Source organism: Somniosus microcephalus, chromosome 15, assembly GCF_052327205.1.
Source record: "Somniosus microcephalus isolate GS21.2 chromosome 15, FLI_Smic_1.0, whole genome shotgun sequence".
NCBI lineage: Eukaryota > Metazoa > Chordata > Chondrichthyes > Squaliformes > Somniosidae > Somniosus > Somniosus microcephalus.
The window spans coordinates 119,529,127-119,554,287 of NC_141001.1; the positions used below are offsets into that span (position 1 = coordinate 119,529,127).

The following is a 25,161-nucleotide window of genomic DNA, read 5'->3' on the forward strand; positions in this document are numbered from 1 at the left end:
CGAACCCTTCTTCAAAACTGGAAAGAAAAGATAGATCGGAGGCAGGGCTGCGATCGGACAAAAGAATAAAAGAAACAAAAGAAGTAAAAAAGAGACAATAAAAGGTGTTAGAAGCTAGACGAGATGGTAATAGGCTGAGATTAGGTGTAAAGTGTACTGGCAGGGCAAGAGATAACTGCCAGGTGTGAGAGAGAAACAAAAGGAAAGGGGGGGGGGGGGAAAGGAGTGGAAAAATTACAAGAAAAAATGAAATAGGGGCCGAGGTTATGATCTGAAATTGTTGAACTCGATATTGAGTCCGGAAGGCTGCAGAGTGCCTAATCGGAAGATGAGGTGCTGTTCCTCGAGTTTACGTTGAGCTTCCGTGGAACAATACAAGAGGCCAAGGACGGTGAGGTCCGAGTGGGAATGGGGCGGTGAATTAAAATGACAGGCGACCGGAAGCTCGGGGTCACCCTTACGGACTGAACGGAGGTGTTCCGCAAAGCGGTCACCCAATCTGCGTTTGGTCTCCCCAATGTAGAGGAGACCGCATCGTGAGCAGCGAATACAGTGTACTAGATTGCGAGAAGTACAAGTTGATATACCTATCAATTCATCCAATGAAAAGCGACGAGTTAAGATAGTAACTATAGGTTTTTATTGGCTAAATAACAGAGCCCACCCTCGTGGGTGATCGGGTCCAACAAGGAGGAATACCAGCCAGTCGACCACCTTTATACCTGGGCAAGCAGGCGGAGTCATGGGCGGAGTCAGCTGTGGTCAGCCCAGGTATAACAGCGTGACAAGAGGTGACCTTGTGTAGTGATACAACAGTGTAAACAGTGATAACCATAGTGTAACGATAGTGAACGATAAAAGTGGTTTACCACACAAGTAAATCGCTGTTTCACCTGGAAGGGGTGTTTGGGGCCCTGGACAGTGGGAAGGGGGGAGGTATAGGGGCAGGTGTTACATCTCTTCCGCTTGCACGGGAAGGTGCCAGGCGAAGAGGAAGGGCTGTTTGGGGTGATAGAGGAGTGGACTAGGGTGTCTCGGAGGGAGCGGTCCCTGCGGAATGCTGGGAGGGGAGGGGAAGATACGTTTGGTGGTGGGATCACTTTGGAGGTAGCGGAAATGCCGGACGATGATCCGTTGAATGTGGAGGCTGGTGGGGTGAAAGATGAGGACAAGGGGAACCCTATCGTGGTTCCGGGAGGGAGGGGCAGGGGTGAGGGCAGAAGTGCGGGAGATAGAACTGACACGGTCGAGGGCCGTGTCAATCACGGTAGAGGGGAATCCTCGGTTGCGGAAAAAGGAAGACATGTCTGAAGCACTGGTGTGGAAGGTGGCATCGTCGGAGCAGATACGGCAGAGACGGAGAAACTGGGAGAATGGAATAGAGTCCTTACAGGAAGTGGGGTGGGAGGAAGTGTAGTCCAGGTAGCTGTGGGAGTCGATGGGCTTGTAGTGAATATTGGTCAATAACCTATCCCCAGAGATGGAGACGGAGAAGTCGAGGAAGGGAAGAGTCAGAGATGGACCATGTGAAGGTGAGGGAAGGGTGGAAATTGGAGGCAAAGTGAATGAAATTGTCAAGTTCGGGACGAGAGCAGGAAACGGCACCGATACAGTCATCAATGTATCGGAAAAAGAGGTGAGGGAGGGGACCCGAGTAGGACTGGAACAAAGATTGTTCCACATAGCCCACGAAAAGGCAGGCATAGCTAGGACCCATGCGGGTACCCATGGCAACACCTTTGATTTGGAGGAAATGAGTGGAGTTAAAGGAGAAGTTGTTCAATGTGAGAACAAGTTCAGCCAGGCGGAGGAGGGTGGTGGTGGATGGGGACTGGTCAGGCCTCTGTTCAAGGAAGAAGCAGAGCGCCCTCAGGCCATCCTGGGGGATGGAGGTGTAGAGGGATTGTACATCCATGGTGAAAAGGAGGTGGTTGGGGCCAGGAAACTGGAAACTGTTAAAGTGGCGGAGGGAGTCCGAAGAGTCGCGGATGTAGGTGGGAAGAGACTGGACAAGGGGAGAAAAGATAGAGTCAAGATAGGAAGAGATAAGTTCCGTGGGGCAAGAACAGTCGAGGGTTATGGGGAGCGGGCAAGAAAGTGGAGTTGAGGCCAAAATCGGATCAGCCATGATCTCATTGAATGGCGGAGCAGGCTCGAGGGGCCGAATGGCCTACTACTCCTATTTCTTATGTTCCTGAGGTTGTGAAAGGCGCTGTATAAATGCAATTTATTTCTTTCTCTCTCTGTCCTTATGCATTGACCTCTTATATCTTGGTCCACAGTTACCCAAGTGTCAGTGCGTCCAACCTAGAATTGTGGCAGGAGATGCTGAGCAACTGGACTGAGGCTGGTGCTTCCTGCGCGAATAAGGTAACGGGAATGTTGCAGACTTCTGAAAGTGTTTTAAAAGAAAAAAAAAGTACAGTGTGCGCCAATCGAGGGCGTGTTGTTCGTATGTGGGACGCTCTCCTCCCTTCCCAACCTCGGTCTTTCCCCCAAATGAAAATTGCGGTTGAAGGTCAGATCTGATCCATTTTGCTGAGGAACTTGTAATAAGTAAACGTCGGTATAACAAACCTCAGGAAGATACTCGCTGGGGGCAAATCGTATTAGTGGTGTTCTCCTTTCGAGGAGGGCACTCGTACAATGTTAGTTTTATTCTGCTGAAGGCGCTGGATAGCCCCAGCGTCACCTTATTGCAATGGTTCTCAAACTGGAGTCTGTGGAACCCGGGGGGGGTGGTGGGGGACGGTCCGTAGAGACTTTCCAGGGGGTCCGCGAACTAATCCGCCTCCGTCACAAGTTTCATATGAAACATATTGAAATAAAAAAGTTTCTGACCGGAGACCGTTTCAATAACGATAAATCAATCGAATCATAGAATGGTTACAGCACGGAAGAAGGCCATTCGGCCCGTCGAGCCCGTGCTGCCTCTCGGCTAATCCCACTCTCCTGCCCTTTCCCCGTAGCCCTGCAAAAAAATTTTCCTTCAAATACTTGGCCAACTCCCTTTTGAAAGAAGATTGAGTCTGCCTCCACCACCCTATCAGGAAGTGCATTCCAGATCTTAACCACTCGCTGTGTAAAAAAAGTATTTTCTTATTTCGCCTTTGGTTCTTTTGCCAATCACCTTAAATCTGTGTCTCGACCCTTCCACCAATGGGAACGGTTTCTCTCTATCTACTCTGTCCAGACCCCTCATGATTTTGAACACCTCTATCAAATCTCCTCTCAACCTTCTCTGCTCCAAGGAGAACAACCCCAGCTTCTCCAGTCTTTCCACATCACTGAGGTCCCTCATTCCTGGAATCATTCTCGTAAATCTGCACCCTCTCTAAGGCCTTCACATCCTTCCTAAAGTGCGGTGCCCAGAATTGGACACAATACTCCAGTTGGGGCCGAACCAGTGTTTTATAAAGGTTCATCATAATCTCCACACTTTTGTACTCTATACCTCTATTTATGAAGCCCAGGATCCCGTAAGACTTTTTAATTGCTTTCTCAACCTACCCTGCCACCTTCAATGATTTGTGCACACATACCCCCAGGTCTCTCTGTTCCTGCACCCCGTTTAGGATTGAACTATTTAGTTTATATGTTCTCTCCCCATTCTTTCTACCAAAATGTATCACTTCACACTTTCCTGCATTAAATTTCATCTGCCACGTGTCCGCCCATTTCACCAGCCTGTCTGTCTTCCTGAGGTCTATCACGATCCTCCTCACTGTTCACTATACCTCCAAGTTTTATATCCTGTGTAAATTTTGAAGTTGTGCCCTGTACACCCACGCCTAAGTCATTAATATATATCAAGAAAAGCAGTGGTCCTTGTACTGACCCCTGGGAAACACCACTGTATACCTTCCTCCAGTCCAAAAAAAAACGTTCACTACTCTCTGTTTCCTTTCACTTAGCCAATTCCATATCCATGCTGCCACTGTCCCTTTTATTCCATGGGCTTCAACTTTGCTGGCAAGCCTATTATGTGGCACTTTGCCGAACGCCTTTTGGAAATCCATGTACATCACGTCAACCACATTACCCTCATCAACCCTCTGTTATCTCGATAAAAAAACTCAGTCAAGTTGGTTAAACATGATTTGCCTTTAAAAAATCCATGCTGGCTTTCTGTAATTAATCCACACCTGTCCAAGTGACTGTTAATTTTGTCCCTGATTACTGTTTCCAAAAGCTTTCCCACTACCGAGGTTAAACTGACTGGCCTGTAGTTGCTGGGTTTATCTTTACACCCTTTTTTGAACAAGGGTGTAACATTTGCAATTCTCCAGTCCTCTGGCACCACCCCCCGTATCTAAGGAGGATTGGAAGATTATGGCCAGCACCTCCGCGACTTCCTCCTCAACTTCCCTCAGCATCCTAGGATGCATCCCATCCGCTCCTGGTGATTTATCTATTTTAAGTACATACAGCCAGCCTTTCTAAAAACTCTATCAATTTTTATCCTATCAAGTGTCTCCACTTCCTCCTCCTCCACTGTTAACAGTGATAATAACCGGTGATGAGCACCGCCTCACTGCACACTGTTGGTTGGAAAGCTCCAGATAGGAACAGAGATTCACCATTTATTGGTTCTTTGACGCACCAATCATACGGCATGCTAATACGATCGCAAAATACTGCAGATGCTGGAAATCCGAAATAACAACAGAAAATGCTGGAAAAACTCAGCAGGCCAGGCAACATCCGTGGAGAGAAAATCGAGTCAACGTTTCAGGTCAAACCCTTTGTCAAGACTAAAGAAGCACAGGAAATGAAATAGATTAAGAGGCCAGGCTGTGGGAGAACAGAAGAGAAGAGACATTAAGAGGTATTCAAAATGAAATGAGATGGTGATAGGGCTAGTGGAGACAAAAGACGACTCTAGGTGTGAAATGTGCTGGCAGAATGGGAGACAGCTGCCATGTGGGAGAGAGAAAAAAAAAGAAAGGGGGGGGAAGGGCCAAAACAAAGGTGTGGATAAAAAATATAGGTAAAAATGTAATAGGCGCCGAGGTTATGATCTGAAATTGTTGAACTCGATATTGAGTCCGGAAGGCTGTAAAGTGCCTAATCGGAAGATGAGGTGCTGTTCCTCGAGTTTACGTTGAGCTTCAGTGGAACAATGCAAGAGCCCGCAGATGGTGAGGTCCGAGTGGGAGTGGAGCGGTGAATTAAAATGACAGGCGACCGGAAGCTCGGGGTCACCCTTACGGACTGAACGGAGGTGTTCCACAAAGCAGTCACCCAATCTGCGTTTGGTCTCCCCAATGTAGAGGAGACCGCATCGTGAGCAGCGAATACAGTATACTAGATTGCAAGAAGTACAAGTAAATCACTGTTTCACCTGGAAGGGGTGTTTGGGCCCTGGACAGTGGGAAGGCGGGAGGTATAAGGGCAGGTGTTACATCTCCTGCGCTTGCACAGGAAGGTGCCAGGGGAAGGGGTGCTGGGGGTGATAGAGGCGTGGGCTAGGATGTCTCGGAGGGAGCGGTCCCTACGGAATGCTGAAGGGGGAGGGGAGGGGAAGATGTGTTTGGTGGTGGGATCACTTTGGAGTGTGCGGAAATGGCAGAGGATGATCCGTTGAATGTGGAGGCTGGTGGGATGAAAGGTGGGGACAAGGGGAACCCTAGCGTGCTTCCGGGAGGGAGGGGCAGGGGTGAGGGCAGAAGTGCGGGAGATAGAATGGACACGGTCAAGGGCCGTGTCAACCACGGTAGAGGGGAATGCTCGGTTGAGGAAAAAGGAAGACATGTCGGAAGCACTGGTGTGGAAGGTGGCATCGTCGGAGCAGATGCAGCGGAGACGGAGAAACTGGGAGAATGGAATAGAGTCCTTACAGGAAGCAGGGTGGGAGGAAGTGTAGTCCAGGTAGCTGTGGGAGTCAGTGGGCTTGTAGTGAATGTTGGTCAATAACCTATCCCCAGAGATGGAGACGGAGAAGTCGAGGAAGGGAAGAGTCAGAGATGGACCATGTGATGGTGAGGGAAGGGTGGAAATTGGAGGCAAAGTGAATGAAATTGTCTAGTTCAGGGCGAGAGCAGGAAACGGCACCGATACAGTCATCAATGTATCGGAAAAAGAGGTGAGGGAGGGGACCCGAGTAGGACTGGAACAAAGAGTGTTCCACACATCCCATGAAAAGGCAGGCATAGCTAGGACCCATGCGGGTACCCATAGCAACACCTTTTGATTTGGAGGAAATGAGTAGAGTCAAAGGAGAAGTTGTTCAATGTGAGAACAAGTTCAGCCAGGCGGAGGAGGGTAGTGGTGGATGGGGACTGGTCGGGCCTCTGTTCAAGGAAGAAGCGGAGCGCCCTCAGGCCATCCTGGTGGGGGATGGAGGTGTAGAGGGATTGTACATCCATGGTGAAAAGGAAGCGGTTGGGGCCAGGAAACTGGAAACTGTTAAAGTGGCGGAGGGCGTCCGAAGAGTCGCGGATGTAGGTGTGAAGAGACTGGACAAGGGGAGAAAAGAAGAGTCGAGATAGGAAGAGATAAGTTCCGTGGGGCAAGAACAGGCTGAAACGATGGGTCTACCAGGGCAGTCCTGTTTGTGGATCTTGGGAAGGAGGTAGAAGCAGGCCGTGCGGGGTTGGGGAACTATGAGGTTGGTGGCCACGGGGGGGGAAGATCTCCAGAGGAGATGAGGTCAGTGACAGTCTGGGAAACGGTGGTTTGATGTTCGGTAGTGGGGTCATGGTCCAGGTGGAGGTAGGAGGAGGTGTCGGAGAGTTGGCGTTCAGCTTCCGCTAGGTAGAGGTCAGTTCGCCAAACAACAACAGCACCACCCTTGGCAGCAGGTTTAATGACAATGTCAGGGTTGGATCTAAGAGAATGGAGTGCTGCAAGTTCAGAGGGAGATAGGTTGGAGTGAGTGAGGGGAGCAGAGAAATGGAGAAGGCCGATATCACAGCAGCAGTTAGCGATGAAAAGATCTAGAGAGGGTAAGAGGCCAGGGGGAGGGGTCCAGGTAGAACGGGAATTCTGAAAGCGGGAGAGAGGGTCAGCCGTGCGGGGGGAAGACTCCTGGCCAGAGAAGTGGGCGTGGCGGCGGAAAAAGAGCTCGGCATCGTGCCAAGCTCGAAATTCATTGAGGTGGGGGCGTAAGGGGATGAAGCTCAGGTCTTTGCTGAGGACTGATCGTTCGGGATCAGAGAGGGGAACGTCAGAGGGGATAGTGAAATCGTGGCAGGGGGTGAGATTGGGAGAAGGGGGGGTCAGAGGAAAGTGAAGGGGAAGAAGGTTCTGGAGGGGCGTTGGTGTCCAAGAGTTGATGAAGCTTGCGATCCTTGACATCGGAAAGGAAGAAAAAAAGTTTTTTGTTGAAGCGTCGGATGAGTCGAAGGATGAAATGGAACGGTGGACCCGGACAGCTTTGAGATAGAGTGCGTCGGTGTTGCTGAAGAGAGAGGTCGAGAGTGTTCATGTGGCGCCGCATGGCGTTGAGCGTGGATCTCAAGATGCGGCGAGATCAGTAGTTCGCGGAACGATGAATATCTTGGAGATATTTGTAATCCTGGGTGGATCCGAAACACGAAGGGTGGAAGTTTAGTTGGAATCCACATGGAATAAGTCGGAACCGGAGACAGTTGCTGAGGAAAATGATGTGGCTGTGAAACCGAGTCTTGGCAGATACCTGATCAAACACGAGAAGGGAAACTGAAAGTAATGAAGATGAACAAGGTTGAAGAGACAAACGGAGATCCCGTCGAAGAGAAGAGCAGAACTTCTTCAGGCATGCTAACATCTGGTTTGTGGAGCAGAATTGATAGAATCGTATTTTAAAAACTAGGTTTAGGTTTCAACCAATGGAAATAACTCTGGAGTGCATCTATCTATAAATAATGTTCAATTATTGTAATATACAAACACATTAATAGATATATATAATATGAAACTTATTTCAGATGCATAGCTTCCTAGAAGCTGGCGTACCTATCAAACTCCGTGGCCATCTGTGGAAATGCCTGTTGAGCAGTGATGCAGCTAAAGAGAGCAGCACTCTCACCTACCAGGTAAGGGAAATATTACTTTTGATCTGAAATGCACATATTTTTAAACTTTTTAAAATAGATCAGTATCGTGCTGTCAGTCCAAACACCAGGGTAGAGATTACTGAAAAGTAAAATGTAAGAAGTCACACAGCACCAGGTTATAGTCCAACAGTTTTATTTGAAATCACAAGCTTTCGGAGCGCTGCTCCTTCGTCAAGTAAAAGAAAGACTTGCATTTCTATAGCACCTTTCACGACCTCAGGACGTCCCAAAGCACTTTACAGCCAATGAAGTACTTTTTGAAGTGTAGTCACTGTTGTAATGTAGGAAACCGGCAACCAATTTGCGCACAGCAAGATCCCACAAACAGCAATGTGATAACCGAATAATTTTTTTAGTGGTGTTGATTGGCCAGTACACCAGGGAGCGCTCTCTGCTCTTCGAAATAGTGACCATGGGATCTTTTACATCCACCTGAGAGGGTAGACGGGGCCTCGGTTTAACGTCTCACCCGAAAGACGGCACCCCCAACAGTGCGGCGCTCCCTCAGTATACTGCACTGGGAGTGTCAGCCTAGATTGTTGTGCTCGAGTCTCTGGAGTGGGACTTGAACCCACAACCTTTTGACTCGGGCGCGAGAGTGACCCACTGAGACACAGCTGAAAGACACGCCGTTGACTCCAACCGTGAGCAATCCCACAGGCGACGCACTAGTGATTTCAAAAATAAAGGTCATCAGTGCAGAATTCATAAGGTCTGAAGAATATAGAAATTTTCACGTCGTAAATCTGGCTGAAGCAGACAATAATGGTCGTACCCACAGCCACGTTATAGCTGCTTGGCAGACATCAAACACATTTATTTAATATAAAAACAGAAAATGCTGGAAATACTCGGCGGGTCAGGCAGCATCTGTGGAGAGAGAAACAGAGTTAACGTTTCAGGTCGAAGACCCTTCGTCAGAACTGGAAACGATTAGAGATGGAACAGGTTTTAAGCAACTGCAGGGGCAGGGAAAGGGGGGAGGGGAGGAAAGAACAAAAGGGAAGGTCTGTGATAGGCTGGAAGGCAGGAGAGATTAAGAGACAAAAGGGATGATGGTGCGAGGCAAAAGGAGATGGTAATGGGACAAGTAAATAAACAAAAGATGGGTCTAGAGGAGGTGTAAATGGGAATGGCAGAATCATCAACAGCTGCCAGGTGAAAAAATAGGGGCCGAGGTTATGATCTGAAATTGTTGAACTCGATGTTGAGTCCAGAAGGCTGTAAAGTGCCTAATCGAAAGATGAGGTGCTGTTCCTCGAGCTTACGTTGAGCTTCAGTGGAACAATGCAAGAGGCCGAGGTCAGAGAGGTCTGAGTGGGAGTGGAGCGGTGAATTAAAGTGACAGGCGACCGGAAGCTCGGGGTTCCCCTTACGGACTGAACGGAGGTGTTCCGGAAAGCGGTCGCCCAATCTGCGCTTGGTCTCCCCAATGTAGAGGAGACCGCATTGTGAGCAGCGAATACAGTATACTAGATTGCGAGAAGTACAAGTAAATCGCTGTTTCACCTGGAAGGGGTGTTTGGGGCCCTGGACAGTGGGAAGGGGGGAGGTAAAAGGGCAGGTGTTGCATCTCCTGGTTCTTTAGCCAATTATCTTCAATTTGTGTCCGCTGGTTACCGACTCTCCTTCCAGTGGAAACATTTTAATTTTACTTGTGTAACTGTTTAAGTCACAGTTTTCAGGGTGGCGTGAAAGGGAACAGTCTCCGATGAGGGATCAGGTTGTCTGCTGAGTGAAGGAGAAAAGGTGGCTGTGTAACTGAGAAACCTCTCGCTCCATTTGGACCATCTGTAGGAACAGGGATGTCCAAACTTCAGCCTCAATTAGTCCCACTCCTCCCACTCTTTCCCCATAGCTCTGCAAATGTTTCCTTTTCAAGTATTTATCCAATTCCCCTTTTGGAAGTTATTGCTGAATCTGTTTCCACTGCCCTTTCAGGCAGCGCATTCCAGATCACAACAACTCACTGTGTTTATAAAAAAAATAAATAAAGAAATCCTCCTCATCTCCCCTTCAGGTTCTTTAGCCAATTATCTTCAATCTGTGTCCTCTGGCTACCGACCCTCCTGCCACTGGAAACCGTTTCTCCTTATTTACTCTATCAAAAAACCCTCGTCATTTTGAACACCTCTATTAAATCTCCCCTTAACCTCCTCTGCTCTAAGGAAAACAACCCCAGCTTCTCCAGTCTCTCCGCATAACTGAAGTCCCTCATCCCCGGTACCATTCTGGTCAATCTCCTCTGCACCGTTCCAAGGCCTTGACACCCTTCCCAAAGTGTGGTGCCCAGAATTGGCCACAATACTCCAGCTGAGGGCTAACCGGTGTTTTATTAAGGAATATTTAAGAGTATGTAACTTAAGAATAACTACATTTAAGAATGACTTAAGAATAACAACGCTTCTCCCATTAACGCTTCTCCCAGGAGTATGTGCAGGAGCTGCGCAGTCAGCTAGCAAACCTCGGTGTGAATGAGTACGGGGTGCAGGTGGTCATTTCCGCGCTGGACAGTGCGGACAAAGAGAGGGCAGGACTGGACGGCGGAACTCGCAACCTGGCGCCTGACCCAAACCTGGAGGTCAAGATTGAAACGTTGAGGCAGATCGTGCTGGATGTTGGTAAGGTGGCTGAGTTGTGCGAAAGTGATGGTTTTGCTCTATTGGTGCCCAGGTGATGGAACTCAATGGGTCTTGGGGTGGGGTGGAGGGGGTGGGGGATGGGGAGTTGGGCAGCCGAGTGTGTGGCGAAGTGGACCTGGGCCGGCAGTAGCCGTGCTGTCATGGCGATGGGTAGTCCATGTATTTGGGTGAGTTGTGGGGTGGGGGGCTCATAGTTTGCAGCAGGAAGTTCAGGGAGCTTTTCCATACATTATCTACAAACTGGTGATTGTTGTCACATCTATCGACCCTTTAGGCAAAGGGAAAAAAAACAATTACTGCAGGATTTAATTTCACCCCACCCTCCACCGTCCCTTGCACACATGCACACCTACAGCCACAAGCGACCCAGCACCAAAAGGCTGCCATGACGCACAGGATTCGATTCCGCAGCACCCACCAACCACCCGGCTAATCCGAGCTCCAGTCCTAGCCCTCACCACCCATAGTGTCAAATACTGAGAGCCACTCGGCTCCGCAGTTGTGTCTCTACTGAGCCGCCATGTTCCAGTGTGTAATGTGACGTCAGGACCATCGTGCACACGTAACTTACAACAGAGCCAACACGATGCATACACACAGCCCAGCACACCATGGGCCAGATTCGGTACGTTTGACACCCCTACTTTAGACATTTCATAAATTATCAGTAATCTGACTGTTTAGATAACACTGTCTAGTCGATGATTGACTAGTGTATGGTGAAATGTGGGAGGAACAAGTTGATATACCTATCAATTCATCCAATGAAAAGCGACGAGTTAAGAAAGTAACTATAGGTTTTTATTGGCTAAATAACAGAGCCCACCCTCGTGGGTGATCGGATCCAACAAGGAGGAATACCAGCCAGTCGACCACCTTTATACCTGGGCAGGTAGGTGGAGCCATGGGCGGAGTCAGCAGTGGTCAGCCCAGGTATAACAGCGTGACAAGAGGCGACCTCGTTAGTGATACAACAGTGTGAACAGTGATAACCATAGAGTAACGATATAACAGTGATAACTATAGTGTAACGATAATGAACGACAAAAGTGGTTTACCACACAAGTCAAATGGTCGCCGTGGCTATTTTAGCTTGATATGCCATTTGTGACTAAACTCACTTCAATTAAACAGATTATATCAGGAGCGAGCGGGACAGTGGGATTAGTTTGGGATTGATACAGGGCTGTGGGGAGCGAGCGGGGCAGTGGGATTAGTTTGGGATTGATACAGGGCTATGGGGAGAGAGCAGAGCAGTGGGATTAGTTTGGGATTGATACTGAGCTATGGGGAGGTGGCAGGGCAGTGTGATTCGTTTGGGGATTGATACAGGGCTATGGGGAGAGAGCAGGGCAGTGGGATTTGTTTGGGATTGATACAGGGCTATGGGGAGAGAGCGGGGCAGAGGGATTAGTTTGGGATTGATACAGGGCTATGGGGAGAGAGCGGGGCAGTGGGATTAGTTTGGGATTGATGCAGGGCTGTGGGGAGCGAGCGAGACAGTGGGATTAGTTTGGGATTGATACAGGGCTATGGGGAGAGAGCGGGGCAGTGGGATTTGTTTGGGATTGATACAGGGCTATGGGGAGAGAGCGGGGCAGAGGGATTAGTTTGGGATTGATACAGGGCTGTGGGGAGCGAGCGGGACAGTGGGATTAGTTTGGGATTGATACAGGGCTATGGGGAGAGAGCGGGGCAGTGGGATTAGTTTGGGATTGATGCAGGGCTGTGGGGAGCGAGCGAGACAGTGGGATTAGTTTGGGATTGATACAGGGCTATGGGGAGAGAGCGGGGCTGTGGGATTTGTTTGGGATTGATACAGGGCTATGGGGAGAGAGCGGCGCAGAGGGATTAGTTTGGGATTGATACAGGGCTGTGGGGAGCGAGCGGGACAGTGGGATTAGTTTGGGATTGATACAGGGCTATGGGGAGAGAGCGGGGCAGTGGGATTAGTTTGGGATTGATGCAGGGCTGTGGGGAGCAAGCGAGACAGTGGGATTAGTTTGGGATTGATGCAGGGCTATGGGGAGAGAGCGTGGCAGTGGGATTAGTTGGGGATTGCTGCAGGGCTATGGGGAGAGAGCGGGGTAGTGGGTTTAGCTTGGGATTGATACAGGGCTATGGGATTCTCCCTGTTTACTTTCTGCCCTCTTTGCCTGTCAGGTGAAGGCTGTTCTCTGCTTGTTATCTCTCCACAGCAGGGAATCAGGGGTAAAACTATATTCTAGGACACTGGTATATAGAATGTGATCTGTGACATAATGGGCTGCATCTTCCTGGAAATATAATGGTGTGTTAACGACGCATGGCGTTATTAATGCGCGAATCGGCCAGCGAGTTCAGGAGATGAAGAGATTCGCTGTGAGTTGTGAATCTCCAGAACTTGCTGGTCGATTTATGCCGCCCCGCTGATTGCTTCACACAAACGGAATCGCGCCCTCAGCCTCCCCGTTATTTATAAGAACTTGCTGGATTTGCACAGTAATTGCCCATTAAACTCGCCGTAGAAAGTTAGGGCTGGAACTTAACAGTGTAAGTACCCTTTTAATGATGTGATAATTGATAATGCGATGCCAATCAACCTCTCTGGCCCAGAAAAGGAAGAATTTAAACTGTTCATTCTCATTCCTACATGCAGTAAATTGTTGTTAGAGATATTAAGGCCTAGAAATTCAGTTGCGTCCGCCAGCCGTTAGCGCCATAAGAGGGGTAGATTTCCAGCGCTAGGCACTTAGCGCCCGGGCGCAGGCCGATCTGCGCCTACACCCAACTTCAGTTGACATTTAGCGCCGGCGCAAAGTGTTTGCGCCCGCTCAGCTGCGCGCGCAGCTTATGACGTCATTTCGTCGTGCAACGCTGTTTGTGCGCCCCAAACCGGAAATTCAGTGGCGCCCGCCCAATGTGGGCGTGGCGCTGTTAAGAACTGTGAAGTGGAACGCAGCAGAGGCCCTGCGGGCCTCGGGGAGCGCTAATTAAAGGGCACTTACACTGAACTATAAAGGCCAGCCATTTTGCTGCAATGACTTTAGTGCTTTGGATTTCTGGACAGAGACCAAGGAACAGACCTTCCTGATTTGGGACAACATAGGAGAGGTATTTTTGGCTTCTGGCCAGAGCTTGGAACTTTCACTCATTGTGATTTCACTGTTTGCAAGTTTATTATGGGGGCTGCATGGGGTTCCAACCCTCAGTTCCAGCATTATGTGCGAAGGGCTCGCAGACGCTGTGTGAGAGGGCCAGCCATGCCCAGACGCAGAGGGGCCATCAGGCGTCGGCAACGTAGGCCTTACCCACTCAGGGAATACCGGCAGCAGGTGTCCTATCTCACCATGACTGCCGCGCATTGTGTTAAGAGGCTGCGCTTCAGAAGGGAGGTGGTTGCAGAGATCTGCCAGCTGCTTCACAGAGATCTGCGTCCACAGCTGATGTGCAGGACGTCTCTGTCGGTGGAAGTGAAGGTCACGGTGGCTCTGAACTTTTATGCAAGCGGATCATTCCAAGCCGCTGCTGGGGACATAGCGAACATTTCCCAGTTCGCCGTGCATTGCTGCATCCGGCAGGTCACCGATGCCCTTTTCGCAAGGAGACACCAATTCATCTCCTTCCCCATGACCCTAGAGAGGCAGGAGCAGCGTGCAGTCGGATTTGCCAGGATCGCCGACTTCCCCATGGTGCAGGGCGCCATTGACTGCACGCATGTGGCTATGCGGGCACCTATCGACAATGCCGAGGATTACCGCAACCGGAAGGGCTACCATTCCCTCAATGTACAGCTGGTGTGTGACCACAGGCAGCGCATCCTAGCTGTCAATGCCCGCTTTCCAGGAAGCAGCCACGATGCATTTATCCTGCGCCAGACTACTGTGGCTGACATGTTCGAGGCACAGCCTCCACCAAGGGGATGGCTTATTGGGGACAAGCGCTACTCTTTGTGTACATGGCTCATGACCCCGCTCCGCGCGCCCAGGACCCCTGCGGAGGAGGCATACAACGAAAGCCATCAAGCCACAAGGAACATCATAGAGCAAACGATTGGCGTCCTCAAGCAATGGTTCCGCTGCCTGGATCGTTCCGGCGGATCTCTACAGTATTCGCCGGATAGAGTCTCCCAGTTCGTCGTCGTTTGCTGCATGCTGCACAACCTGGCTATCCGCAGGACTCAGGCACTGCCACCTCACGTTGGACCACCACCTCAGGAGGACGAGCAGGAGGACCATGAGGAGGAGGAGGAGGAGGAGGAGTACCAGCCTAGGAGGGAGCCACAAGGTCCAAGGGCCGTCCGCCAGCGGCTTATTGAACGGCACTTCTAGGCCCCCTGTCAGGGAATGGCTTGTGGCAATGAACGCACCTGAATGCAGCCGCTCCGCAAGCCCTCAGCCGGTTAACGCAACAACCACTTGAAACATGACACCTGGACAAGCTGAATAAATAAAAAGCTTTATTTAACAAACTCAGGGCCCTTCCCACATGAAACAGAGAAACAGACAAGACCCCCAAAAAACAGTCAAAAACATATCTCACTCCCACAACCTGGGGAGGAATAACAAAACTTGTCAATAACATTTGCCTTCATCCTCGGCCTTCCCAAAATAAGCCCCCCCCCCCTCCAGAACACAACCACCCCCATATAAAAAAACATTTGCCTTCATCTTCGGCCTTCCCAAAATAAGCCCTCCCCCCCCCCCCCCCCAGAACACAAACACCCCCATATAAAAAAAACAGTTGGCAACACACTCTACTTGGTGTGCCGAGAGGGCGAGTCCTTGTGCAGGCTTCTCCGGCCCCTGCCCGACCTGTTGCTCCGCCTCAACCTGGGCCCTGTGGGTGTGGCAAGGCTGGGGGAAGGCTCCTGAGGGGCACACTGCGTGACGGCAGATGCCCTTGGGGGTCGGCCTAGACGAGGTCCGGCCCTGGAGGGGCCGGCTGCTGACTGCTGCAGCTGTGGCTGGGCAGCATCAGTCTCTGCATCAGCTCGTCGCACCTTGGCTGGGGGAGTGGCAGTGGCGGCTGCAGCAATGGGGGCAAGCTGGCTGATGCCAGGCGCTCGCTGGTCGCCAGAGACACTGGCACTCGGCCGGGCTGGCACTGCAGCAAGCGCAGCAATCTGGTGGAGGCCAGACCGCTGTGCTGCAGCAGGGCGGCGGGTGCCCTGGCGATGCTTCCGTGACACCGCGAGTGTGGCAGAAGTGAGTGCCCGAACTGCCCTGGTCTGTGCCCGCATCAGATCAGCCAGTGTCTGCATGGCACCACTCATGAACTCGCGACTCGCGTCCTGTGCTGCCGCGAGTTGGTCGACACCCCTGGCCTGTGCTGCCGCGAGTTGGTCGACACCCCTGGCCTGTGAGTCCCCGAAAGCGGCCACACTATGAGCCAGGGACTCAATGGCCTGAGGCATCTGTCCCACAACCCCCATGAACTCGTTGTGGCGCCGCTCCGAGGCCAAGGACATTTCATCAAGGAGGCGCACCTCCTGGGCGAGGACCGTCTCCGGACTGGAGGGCGGACTCTCCCTCTGGGGAGAAGGCCGCCGAGCTGCCCGACCCTTCCCACGTGCCTGGACGCCACTGGGCCCAGCAACTGCCCTCCCCTGCAACACTTCCCCCCTCTGGGGAGAAGGCAGCCGTGCTGCCCGACCCTTCCCGCGTGCCTGGACGCCACTGGGCCCAGCAACTGCCCTCCCCTGCAACACTTCCCCCCTCTGGGGAGAAGGCAGCCATGCTGCCCGACCCTTCCCGCGTGCCTGGACGCCACTGGGCCCAGGAGCTACACCCCCCTGCAACACTTCCCCCTGGCTCTCCTCCAGGCAAGACGTCTCCCCTCCATTGCCATCCCCTGGCGCGGATGAGGGTTCCCCCGATGTGCCGCCTTCCTCTTGGTCCTCATCGTAATCCTCTTCCGAGGGACTGGCACTCTCAGCTTCATGGACCTCCTCCTCACCAGCTGAAAGCAGGAAGGCACAAGAGTAGCTTTAGAGTGAGGACAGGGCGTTAGCGAGGGAGGCATGAGTGGTGGCATTATGCGCATTGGTCGGACAGTGGCAAAGGATGTAGATCTGAAGCGCAAGGGGAACGAGAGAGGTCCAAACGGTCATGTCCTTACCATTGGGGCCCAGCACAGGGTCCGCATCACCAATAGCAACGGGGCCAACCACCCGGCCACGCATGAGTCGAGCCACACGCTCCTCCAGCTCACTGAGCTCCTGGAACTGGGCACGGCCTCCCCCGGTGACATTCCGGCTCTTCATATTCTGGGCCAGCTTGGCCTGCAAGAGAAAGGACGGCCTCTAAGTACAGTGTGGTGCCCTGTTGTTGTGTGCACTGCCTCCCATGGTGGAATAGCTTGGCCAGTGTGGTGCCCTGTTGTTGTGTGCACTGCCTCCCATGGTCGAATAGCTTGGCCAGTGTGTAAAGTGCAGAAAGTGCTATTGATGATCATGCCAGTGCCATAGCTGCGGGAGGAGGGATGGCTATTAGGCCTTTGAGGTCCCTTTGCCCATAATGTGAGGTGCACATGCAAGGATGAGGAGGACACTGGAAAGGCTACTCACCTTGACCAACCGAGTGAGGCCGTTGTACTTCTTGCGGCATTGGTCACCAGTCCTGGACATCGCTGGTGGCTGACACCCTGTGGGCGATTTCCCTCCAGGCTCTCCTGAACTGCCTCCTGGGAGCCTTCTTGCCACTGTCCGGGCACAAGATCTCTCTTCTCTTTTCCAAACCCTTCAGCAGCACCCACAAAGCATGCTCTGAGAAGCGCTGCGCTCGTTCACGGGCCTTCTGCATGGCTTCAGGCGCCATTTGGGTCCACCAGCAGTGTTGAGGCCTAGCTGCAGGGCTCCACTATCCAGGGCGTGGCAGCAGACAAAGTCGACCCTTCCCCCCTTAAGAGCTGGCCGGCGTCAGGGTGTCTGCTGTCAATCAAAACATGACCGCACCTGCGCTGCGCCCGGCCTCGGCGTTATCAGTCCGCACCGCCGGCTTAGCGCCTAAAGATAGGAGTGCAACGCCAGTTTCAGCGCTCGCCCAAACTCCTTGGCCAAATCTACTGAATTTCGGCGAAGTGGCCTACACTTTCCGGCGGGCGCTAACTTTAGCGCCCGCCCGACTTTAGCGCCCCAAAAGTGGCGCGACTGAATTTCTAGGCCTAAAAATGTCAGTTTTTAATTATTGTTCTTGCATTTCCTTTCTGTCTCTTTTCTCTCTCTCAATCCAATCTTTCTTTCCCCCTCTTTATTTCTCTTTCTGTATCTGATTTGACTTCAATTCACCCGATTTACTTCTCCGTCGTCCCTGTTTCTTTCTCAATCCTTTAATCTCATTGGTTGAGGAGATAGGCTGTTGGTCCCACCATTCACTGAGGTCCCAGATACCCCGTTGCCCTCGCCGCACCGTTATCAGCTCGCACTCCCAGCGAGTTACAGAGCAAAAGAATTTTGAGCTAGAAGAAATATTTGCATTTCTATAGCGCCTTTCATGACCACCGGACGTCCCAAAACGCTTTACAGCCAATTAAGTACTTTTTGAAGTGTAGTCACTGTTGTAACATAGGAAACACGGCAGCCAATTTGTGCACAGCAAGCTCCCACAAACAGCAATGTGACAATGACCAGATAATCCATTTTAGTGATGTTGATTGAGAGATTAATATTGGCCAGTTCACCGGGGAGAGCTCCCCTGCTCTTCTTCGAAATAGTGGCCATGGGTTCTTTTATGTCCACCTGACAACCAAAAACTCCCATTCCTACTGGGGGAGGAGAGAAGCTGTGTAACACTGGCGGCACACTATGTTACAGCTTGCCATGAACAGAGGGATAACCAGTAAACTAAGACAAGAGTATATATAAACAAGGCGAAAATATATTTATAAACTCAGGGATATACCTGTTTATACACTGTATGAATGGAACCGCGTTTATGTGTTCAACCATAAATGTATTTTGATGCTTTGGCAACATAAGATGTACCTTATCATGCCAATAAAGCGATTTGTATTGTATTGTATTGTATTGAGAGCAGACGGGGCTTCAGTTTATGTCTATCCGAAAGACGGCACCTCTGACATTGCAGCACTCCCTCGGTGTAGGAAACAGTCCAACTAATGGGGCAGGCCGCGAGATGCCCCACTGCAGCAAAATCTGGCCAATATTGTCTTTTGTCTAACGTCTTCCCTCAGGGTTTGTAAGTAACTCTTTATTTTGCCGGAGAAGAGACGGTCCCCTTGATAAATTACTATTGATAATGCAAATTTTTGCAATCTTTAAACAACCATAACCTCGTAAAGGATTATCTGTTCTGCGATTCGTTAGTCTTTTATTTATTAAAATAACTGGCAACCTTTACATAGGAAATGTCCCAAAGGTGCTTCCAGGAGCGTAATCAGAAAAAATTGACACAGCGAACGATGCTGGGGTTTAAGGAGCTTCTTAAAGGAGGAGAGAGAGGCGGAGAGGTTTAGGGAGGGAATTCCAGAGCTCAGGGCCCAGGCAGCTGAAGGCACGGCCACCAATGGTAGGGCGAAGAGAGTGGGTGATGCGCAAGAGGCCAGAGTCGGAGGAACGTGGAGATCTCGGAGGGTTATAGAGGTGCAGCATGTTAGCGATAGGGAAGGGGCGAGGCCATGGAAAGATTTGAACACGAGGATGAGAATTTTACATTTGAGGCATTGCCGGACCGGGAGCCAATGTAGGTCAGCAAGCACAGGGGGCGATGGGTAAACGGGACTTGCTGCGAGTTAGGACACGGGGCAGTGAGCACAGGGGCGATGGGTAAACGGGACTTGCTGCGAGTTAGGACACGGGGCAGTGAGCACAGGGGCGATGGGTAAACGGGACTTGCTGCGAGTTAGGACACGGGCAATGAGCACAGGGGGTGATGGGTAAACGGGACTTGCTGCGACTTAGGACACGGGCAATGAGCACAGGGGGTGATGGGTAAACGGGACTTGCTGCGAGTTAGGACACGGGGCAGTGAGCACAGGGGGTGATGGGTGAACGGGACTTGCTGCGAGTTAGGACACGGGGCAGTGAGCACAGGGGGTGATGGGTGAACGGGACTGGGTGTGAGTTAGGACACGGGGCAGTGAGCACAGGGGCGATGGGTAAACGGGACTTGCTGCGAGTTAGGACACGGGGCAGTAAGCACAGGGGCGATGGGTAAACGGGACTTGCTGCGAGTTAGGACACGGGCAATGAGCACAGGGGGTGATGGGTAAACGGGACTTGCTGCGAGTTAGGACACGGGCAATGAGCACGGGGTGATGGGTAAACGGGACTTGCTGCGAGTTAGGACACGGGGCAGTGAGCACAAGGGGTGATGGGTGAACGGGACTCGGTGCGAGTTCGGACACGGGGCAGTGAGCACAGGGGCGATGGGTAAACGGGACTTGCTGCGAGTTAGGACACGGGCAATGAGCACAGGGGGTGATGGGTAAACGGGACTTGCTGCGAGTTAGGACACGGGGCAGTGAGCACGGGGTGATGGGTGAACGGGACTCGGTGCGAGTTCGGACACGGGGCAGTGAGCACAGGGGGTGATGGGTGAACGGGACTAGGTGCGAGTTAGGACACGGGGCAGTGAGCACGGGGTGATGGGTGAACGGGACTGGGTGCGAGTTAGGACACAGGGCAGTGAGCACGGGGTGATGGGTGAATGGGACACGGTGTGAGTTAGGACACGGGGCAGTGAGCACGGGGTGATGGGTGAACGGGACTGGGTGTGAGTTAGGACACGGGGCAGTGAGCACGGGGTGATGGGTGAACGGGACTGGGTGTGAGTTAGGACACGGGGCAGTGAGCACAGGTGGTGATGGGTGAACGGGACTGGGTGTGAGTTAGGACACGGGGCAGTGAGCACGGGGTGATGGGTGAACGGGACTGGGTGTGAGTTAGGACACGGGGCAGTGAGCACAGGGGGTGATGGGTGAACGGGACTGGGTGCGAGTTAGGACACGGGGCAGTGAGCACGGGGTGATGGGTGAACGGGACTGGGTGTGAGTTAGGACACGGGGCAGTGAGCACGGGGTAATGGGTGAACAGGACTTGCTGCGAGTTAGGACACGGGGCAATGAGCACGGGCGATGGGTAAACGGGACTGGGTGTGAGTTAGGACACGGGGCAGCGAGCAGAGGGGGTGATGGGTGAACGGGACTGGGTGTGAGTTAGGACACGGGGCAGTGAGCACGGGGTGATGGGTGAACGGGACTGGGTGTGAGTTAGGACACGGGGCAGTGAGCACAGGGGGTGATGGGTGAACGGGACTGGGTGTGAGTTAGGACATGGGGCAGTGAGCACAGGGGGTGATGGGTGAACGGGACTGGGTGTGAGTTAGGACACGGGGCAGTGAGCACAGGGGGTGATGGGTGAACGGAACTGGGTGTGAGTTAGGACACGGGGCAGTGAGCACAGGGGGTGATGGGTGAACGGGACTTGCTGCGAGTTAGGACACGGGGCAGTGAGCACAGGGGGTGATGGGTGAACGGGACTGGGTGTGAGTTAGGACACGGGGCAGTGAGCACGGGGTGATGGGTGAACGGGACTGGGTGTGAGTTAGGACACGGGGCAGTGAGCACGGGGTGATGGGTGAACGGGACTGGGTGTGAGTTAGGACACGGGGCAGTGAGCACGGGGTGATGGGTGAACGGGACGGGGTGTGAGTTAGGACACGGGGCAGTGAGCACAGGGGGTGATGGGTGAACGGGGCTGGGTGTGAGTTAGGACACGGGGCAGTGAGCACGGGGTGATGGGTGAACGGGACTGGGTGTGAGTTAGGACACGGGGCAGTGAGCACAGGGGGTGATGGGTGAACGGGACTGGGTGTGAGTTAGGACACGGGGCAGTGAACACGGGGTGATGGGTGAACGGGACTGGGTGTGCGTTAGGACACGGGCAGTGAGCACAGGGGGTGATGGGTGAACAGGACTGAGTGTGAGTTAGGACACGGGGCAGTGAGCACGGGGTGATGGGTGAACAGGACTGGGTGCGAGTTAGGACACGGGGCAGTGAGCACAGGGGGTGATGGGTGAACGGGACTGGGTGTGAGTTAGGACACGGGGCAGTGAGCACAGGGGGCGATGGGTGAACGGGACTGGGTGTGAGTTAGGACACGGGGCAGTGAGCACGGGGCGATGGGTGAACGGGACTGGGTGTGAGTTAGGACACGGGGCAGTGAGCACAGGGGGCGATGGGTGAACGGGACTGGGTGTGAGTTAGGACACGGGGCAGTGAGCACAGGGGGCGATGGGTGAACGGGACTGGGTGTGAGTTAGGACACGGGGCAGTGAGCACAGGGGGTGATGGGTGAACGGGACTTGCTGCGAGTTAGGATACAGGCAGCAGAGTTTTGGATGAATTACACAGATTTTACAGCACAGAAACAGGCCATTCAGCCCAACTGGTCTATGCCGGTGTTTATGGTCCACACGAGCCTCCTCCGACTCTACTTCATCCCACCTACTTCATCCCACCTAATCCCACCCTATCTGCATAACCTTCTATTCCTTTCTCCCTCATGTGCTTGTCTAGCCTCCCCTTAAATGCATCTATAATATTCGCCTCAACCACTCCCTGTGGTAGCGACTTCCACATTCTCACCACTCTCTGGGTAAAGAAGTTTCTCCTGAATTCCCTAATGGATTTATTAGTGACTATCTTATATTGATGGCCCCTAGTTCTGGTCTCCTCCATAAGTGGAAACACCTTCTCTACGTCTACCCTATCTCAACCCTTCATAATCTCAAAGACCTCGATCAGGTCACCCCTCAGCCTTCTCTTTTCTAGAGAAAAGAGCCCCGGCCTGTTCGGTCTTTCCTGATGATTATAACCCCTCAGTTCAGCTATCATCTCAACATGTGGTGAGCTCAAGTATATGGAGGGCTAAAGATGGGAACAAGACCATAACATCATGTTTTTACGAACATAAATATTCTTTGTGGCTTTTTATTTATCGAAGTACGGAATGTGTAAAAGGCGATCTCTTTTGTAATTTTGCTCTTTATTTTGCGTAGAGCGATCGTTTCCGACGCACTGTTCCCTGATGGGTAGAAACCCAGAGGCTGAAGAGGGGCAGGCGAAGCTTTTCCGGATCCTGTCTGCATACGCCAAATATAATCCTCAGATAGGCTACTGCCAAGGTAAGAGCCACAGCAGCAAGAGCCACAGCCGCTGCTCGCGTCTACCCAGCACGCTGTTAATGCGGGGAAAGCATCCCAGGGCGCCAATTTGCGCACAGCGAGATCCCACAAACAGCGATGGATGTTCTTGCCATGGAGGGGGTGCAGCGAAGATTCACCAGACTGATACCTGGGATGGCAGGAATGACGTATGAAGAGAGATTGGGTCGATTAGGCTTATATTCGCTAGAGTTAAGAAGAATGAGAAGGGATCTCATTGAAACTTATAAAATTCTAACAGGACTAGACAGACTAGATGCAGGAAGGATGTTCCCGATGGCGGGGGAGTCCAGAACCAGGGGTCACAGTCTAAGGATAAGGGGTAGGCCATTTAGGACAGAGATGAGGAGGAATTTCTTCACCCAGAGAGTGGTGAACCTGTGGAATTTTCTACCACACAAGGCAGTGGAGGCCAGTTCATTAAATATATTCAAGAAGGATTTGGATATATTTCTTAAGGCCAAAGGGATCAAGGGATATGGGGAGAAAGCAGGGACAGGGTACTGAATTTGGATAACAACAGAAAATGCTGGAAAAACTCAGCATGTCAGGCAACATCCGTGGACAGAAATTTGAGTTGACGTTTCGGGTCGAACCCTTCTTCAAAACTGGAAAGAAAAGATGGATCGGAGGCAGGGCTGCGATCGGATAAAAGAAACAAAAGAAGTAAAAAAGAGACAATGAAAAGTGTTGGAAGCTAGACGAGATGGTAATAGGCTGAGATTGGGTGTAAAGTGTACTGGCAGGGCAAGGGATAGCTGCCAGGTGTGAGAGCGAAACAAAAGGAAAGGGGGGGTGGGGGGGGAAAAGGAGTGGAAAAATTACAAGAAAAAATGAAATAGGGGCCGAGGTTATGATCTGAAATTGTTGAACTCGATATTGAGTCCGGAAGGCTGCAGAGTGCCTAATCGGAAGATGAGGTGCTGTTCCTCGAGTTTCCGTTGAGTTTACTTTTGTTTCTTTTATTCTTTTGTCCGATCGCAGCCCTGCCTCCGATCCATCTTTTCTTTCCAGTTTTGAAGAAGGGTTCGACCCGAAACGTCAACTCAAATTTCTGTCCATGGATGTTGCCTGACCTGCTGAGTTTTTCCAGCATTTTCTGTTGTTATTTCGGATTTCCAACATCCGCAGTATTTTGCTATCGTACTGAATTTGGATGATCAGCCATGATCTCATTAAATGGTGGAGCAGGCTCGAGGGGCCGAATGGCCTACTCCTGCTCCTATCTTCTATGTTTCTATGTAATAAATGACCAGTAATCTGCTTTCAGGTGTTGGTTGAGGGATAACTATTGGCCAGGGCACCGGGGGGGAATGCCCATGCTTCTCCTCTTCTAAGTAGTGCCGTGGGATCTCTTGCATCCACCCGAGAGAGCAGACGGGGCTTCCGAGGCTTTGGGAAAACTGATGCCGAACCAAAGCAGAAGAGATTAGGAGGGGCGACCGAACGCTTGGGCAGAAGTGGGCCTGAAACATAGAAACATAGAAGATAGGAGCAGGAGTAGGCCCTTCGGCCCTTCGAGCCTGCTCCGCCATTCAATGAGATCATGGCTGATCATCCAAATTCAGTACCCTGTCCCTGCCTTCTCCCCATATCCCTTGATCCCTTTAGCCTTAAGAAATATATCCAAATCCTTCTTGAATATATTTAATGAACTGGCCCCCACTGCCCTCTGTGGCAGAGAATTCCACAGGTTCATCACTCTCTGGGTGAAGAAATTCCTCCTCATCTCAGTCCTAAATGGCTTACCCCTTATCCTTAGACTATGACCCCTGGTTCTGGACTCCCCGGCCATCAGAAACATCCTTCCTGCATCTAGTCTGTCCAGGCCTGACAGAATTTTATAGGTTTCGATGAGATCCCCTCTCAATCTTCTAAACTCCAGTGAGTACAAGCCCAATCGACACAATCTCTCCTCATACGTCATTCCTGCCATCCCAGGTATCAGCCTGGTGAATCTTCGCTGCACTCCTTCCATGGCAAGAACGTCCTTCCTCAGATAAGGAGGAGAGAGGTAGTGGAGGGGCTTAAGAAGGGGAATTGGCTGCTGCCTTTTCTCCATTACAACAGCGACCACATTTCAAAAGTACTTCATTGGCTGCAGAGCGCTTTTTGATGTCCCGAGGTCGTGAAAGGCGCTATACGAATGCAAGTCTTTTTAGCTGTGTGCCAAAAATACATCAATAGTCTGATAACCAAAGTTTAGTAAAGGTTCTTGGTGTAGCGGGGGGAATCGTACTGTGTCTGGTTAAATATTGTGCTTCACTTCACAGCATTTCATCCTTTTGTGAGTTTGTGGATATAAATATTAAGGG

The 25,161-nt window shown here is 51.6% G+C and overlaps 1 protein-coding gene across 2 annotated transcripts in view; it reads left to right on the plus strand.

Moving 5' to 3' along the window:
- The window catches only part of LOC147107184 (TBC1 domain family member 10B), a 229,264-nt gene that overhangs the window by 16,704 nt on the left and 187,399 nt on the right, over positions 1–25,161 (plus strand). For both annotated transcript variants that reach the window (XM_086008360.1, XM_086008359.1), the window contains exons 2-5: positions 2,283–2,370; positions 7,911–8,018; positions 10,468–10,660; positions 22,682–22,807. In XM_086008360.1, coding sequence (XP_085864486.1) covers positions 2,283–2,370; positions 7,911–8,018; positions 10,468–10,660; positions 22,682–22,807 — 515 coding nt within the window. The remainder of the gene's footprint in view (positions 1–2,282; positions 2,371–7,910; positions 8,019–10,467; positions 10,661–22,681; positions 22,808–25,161) is intronic.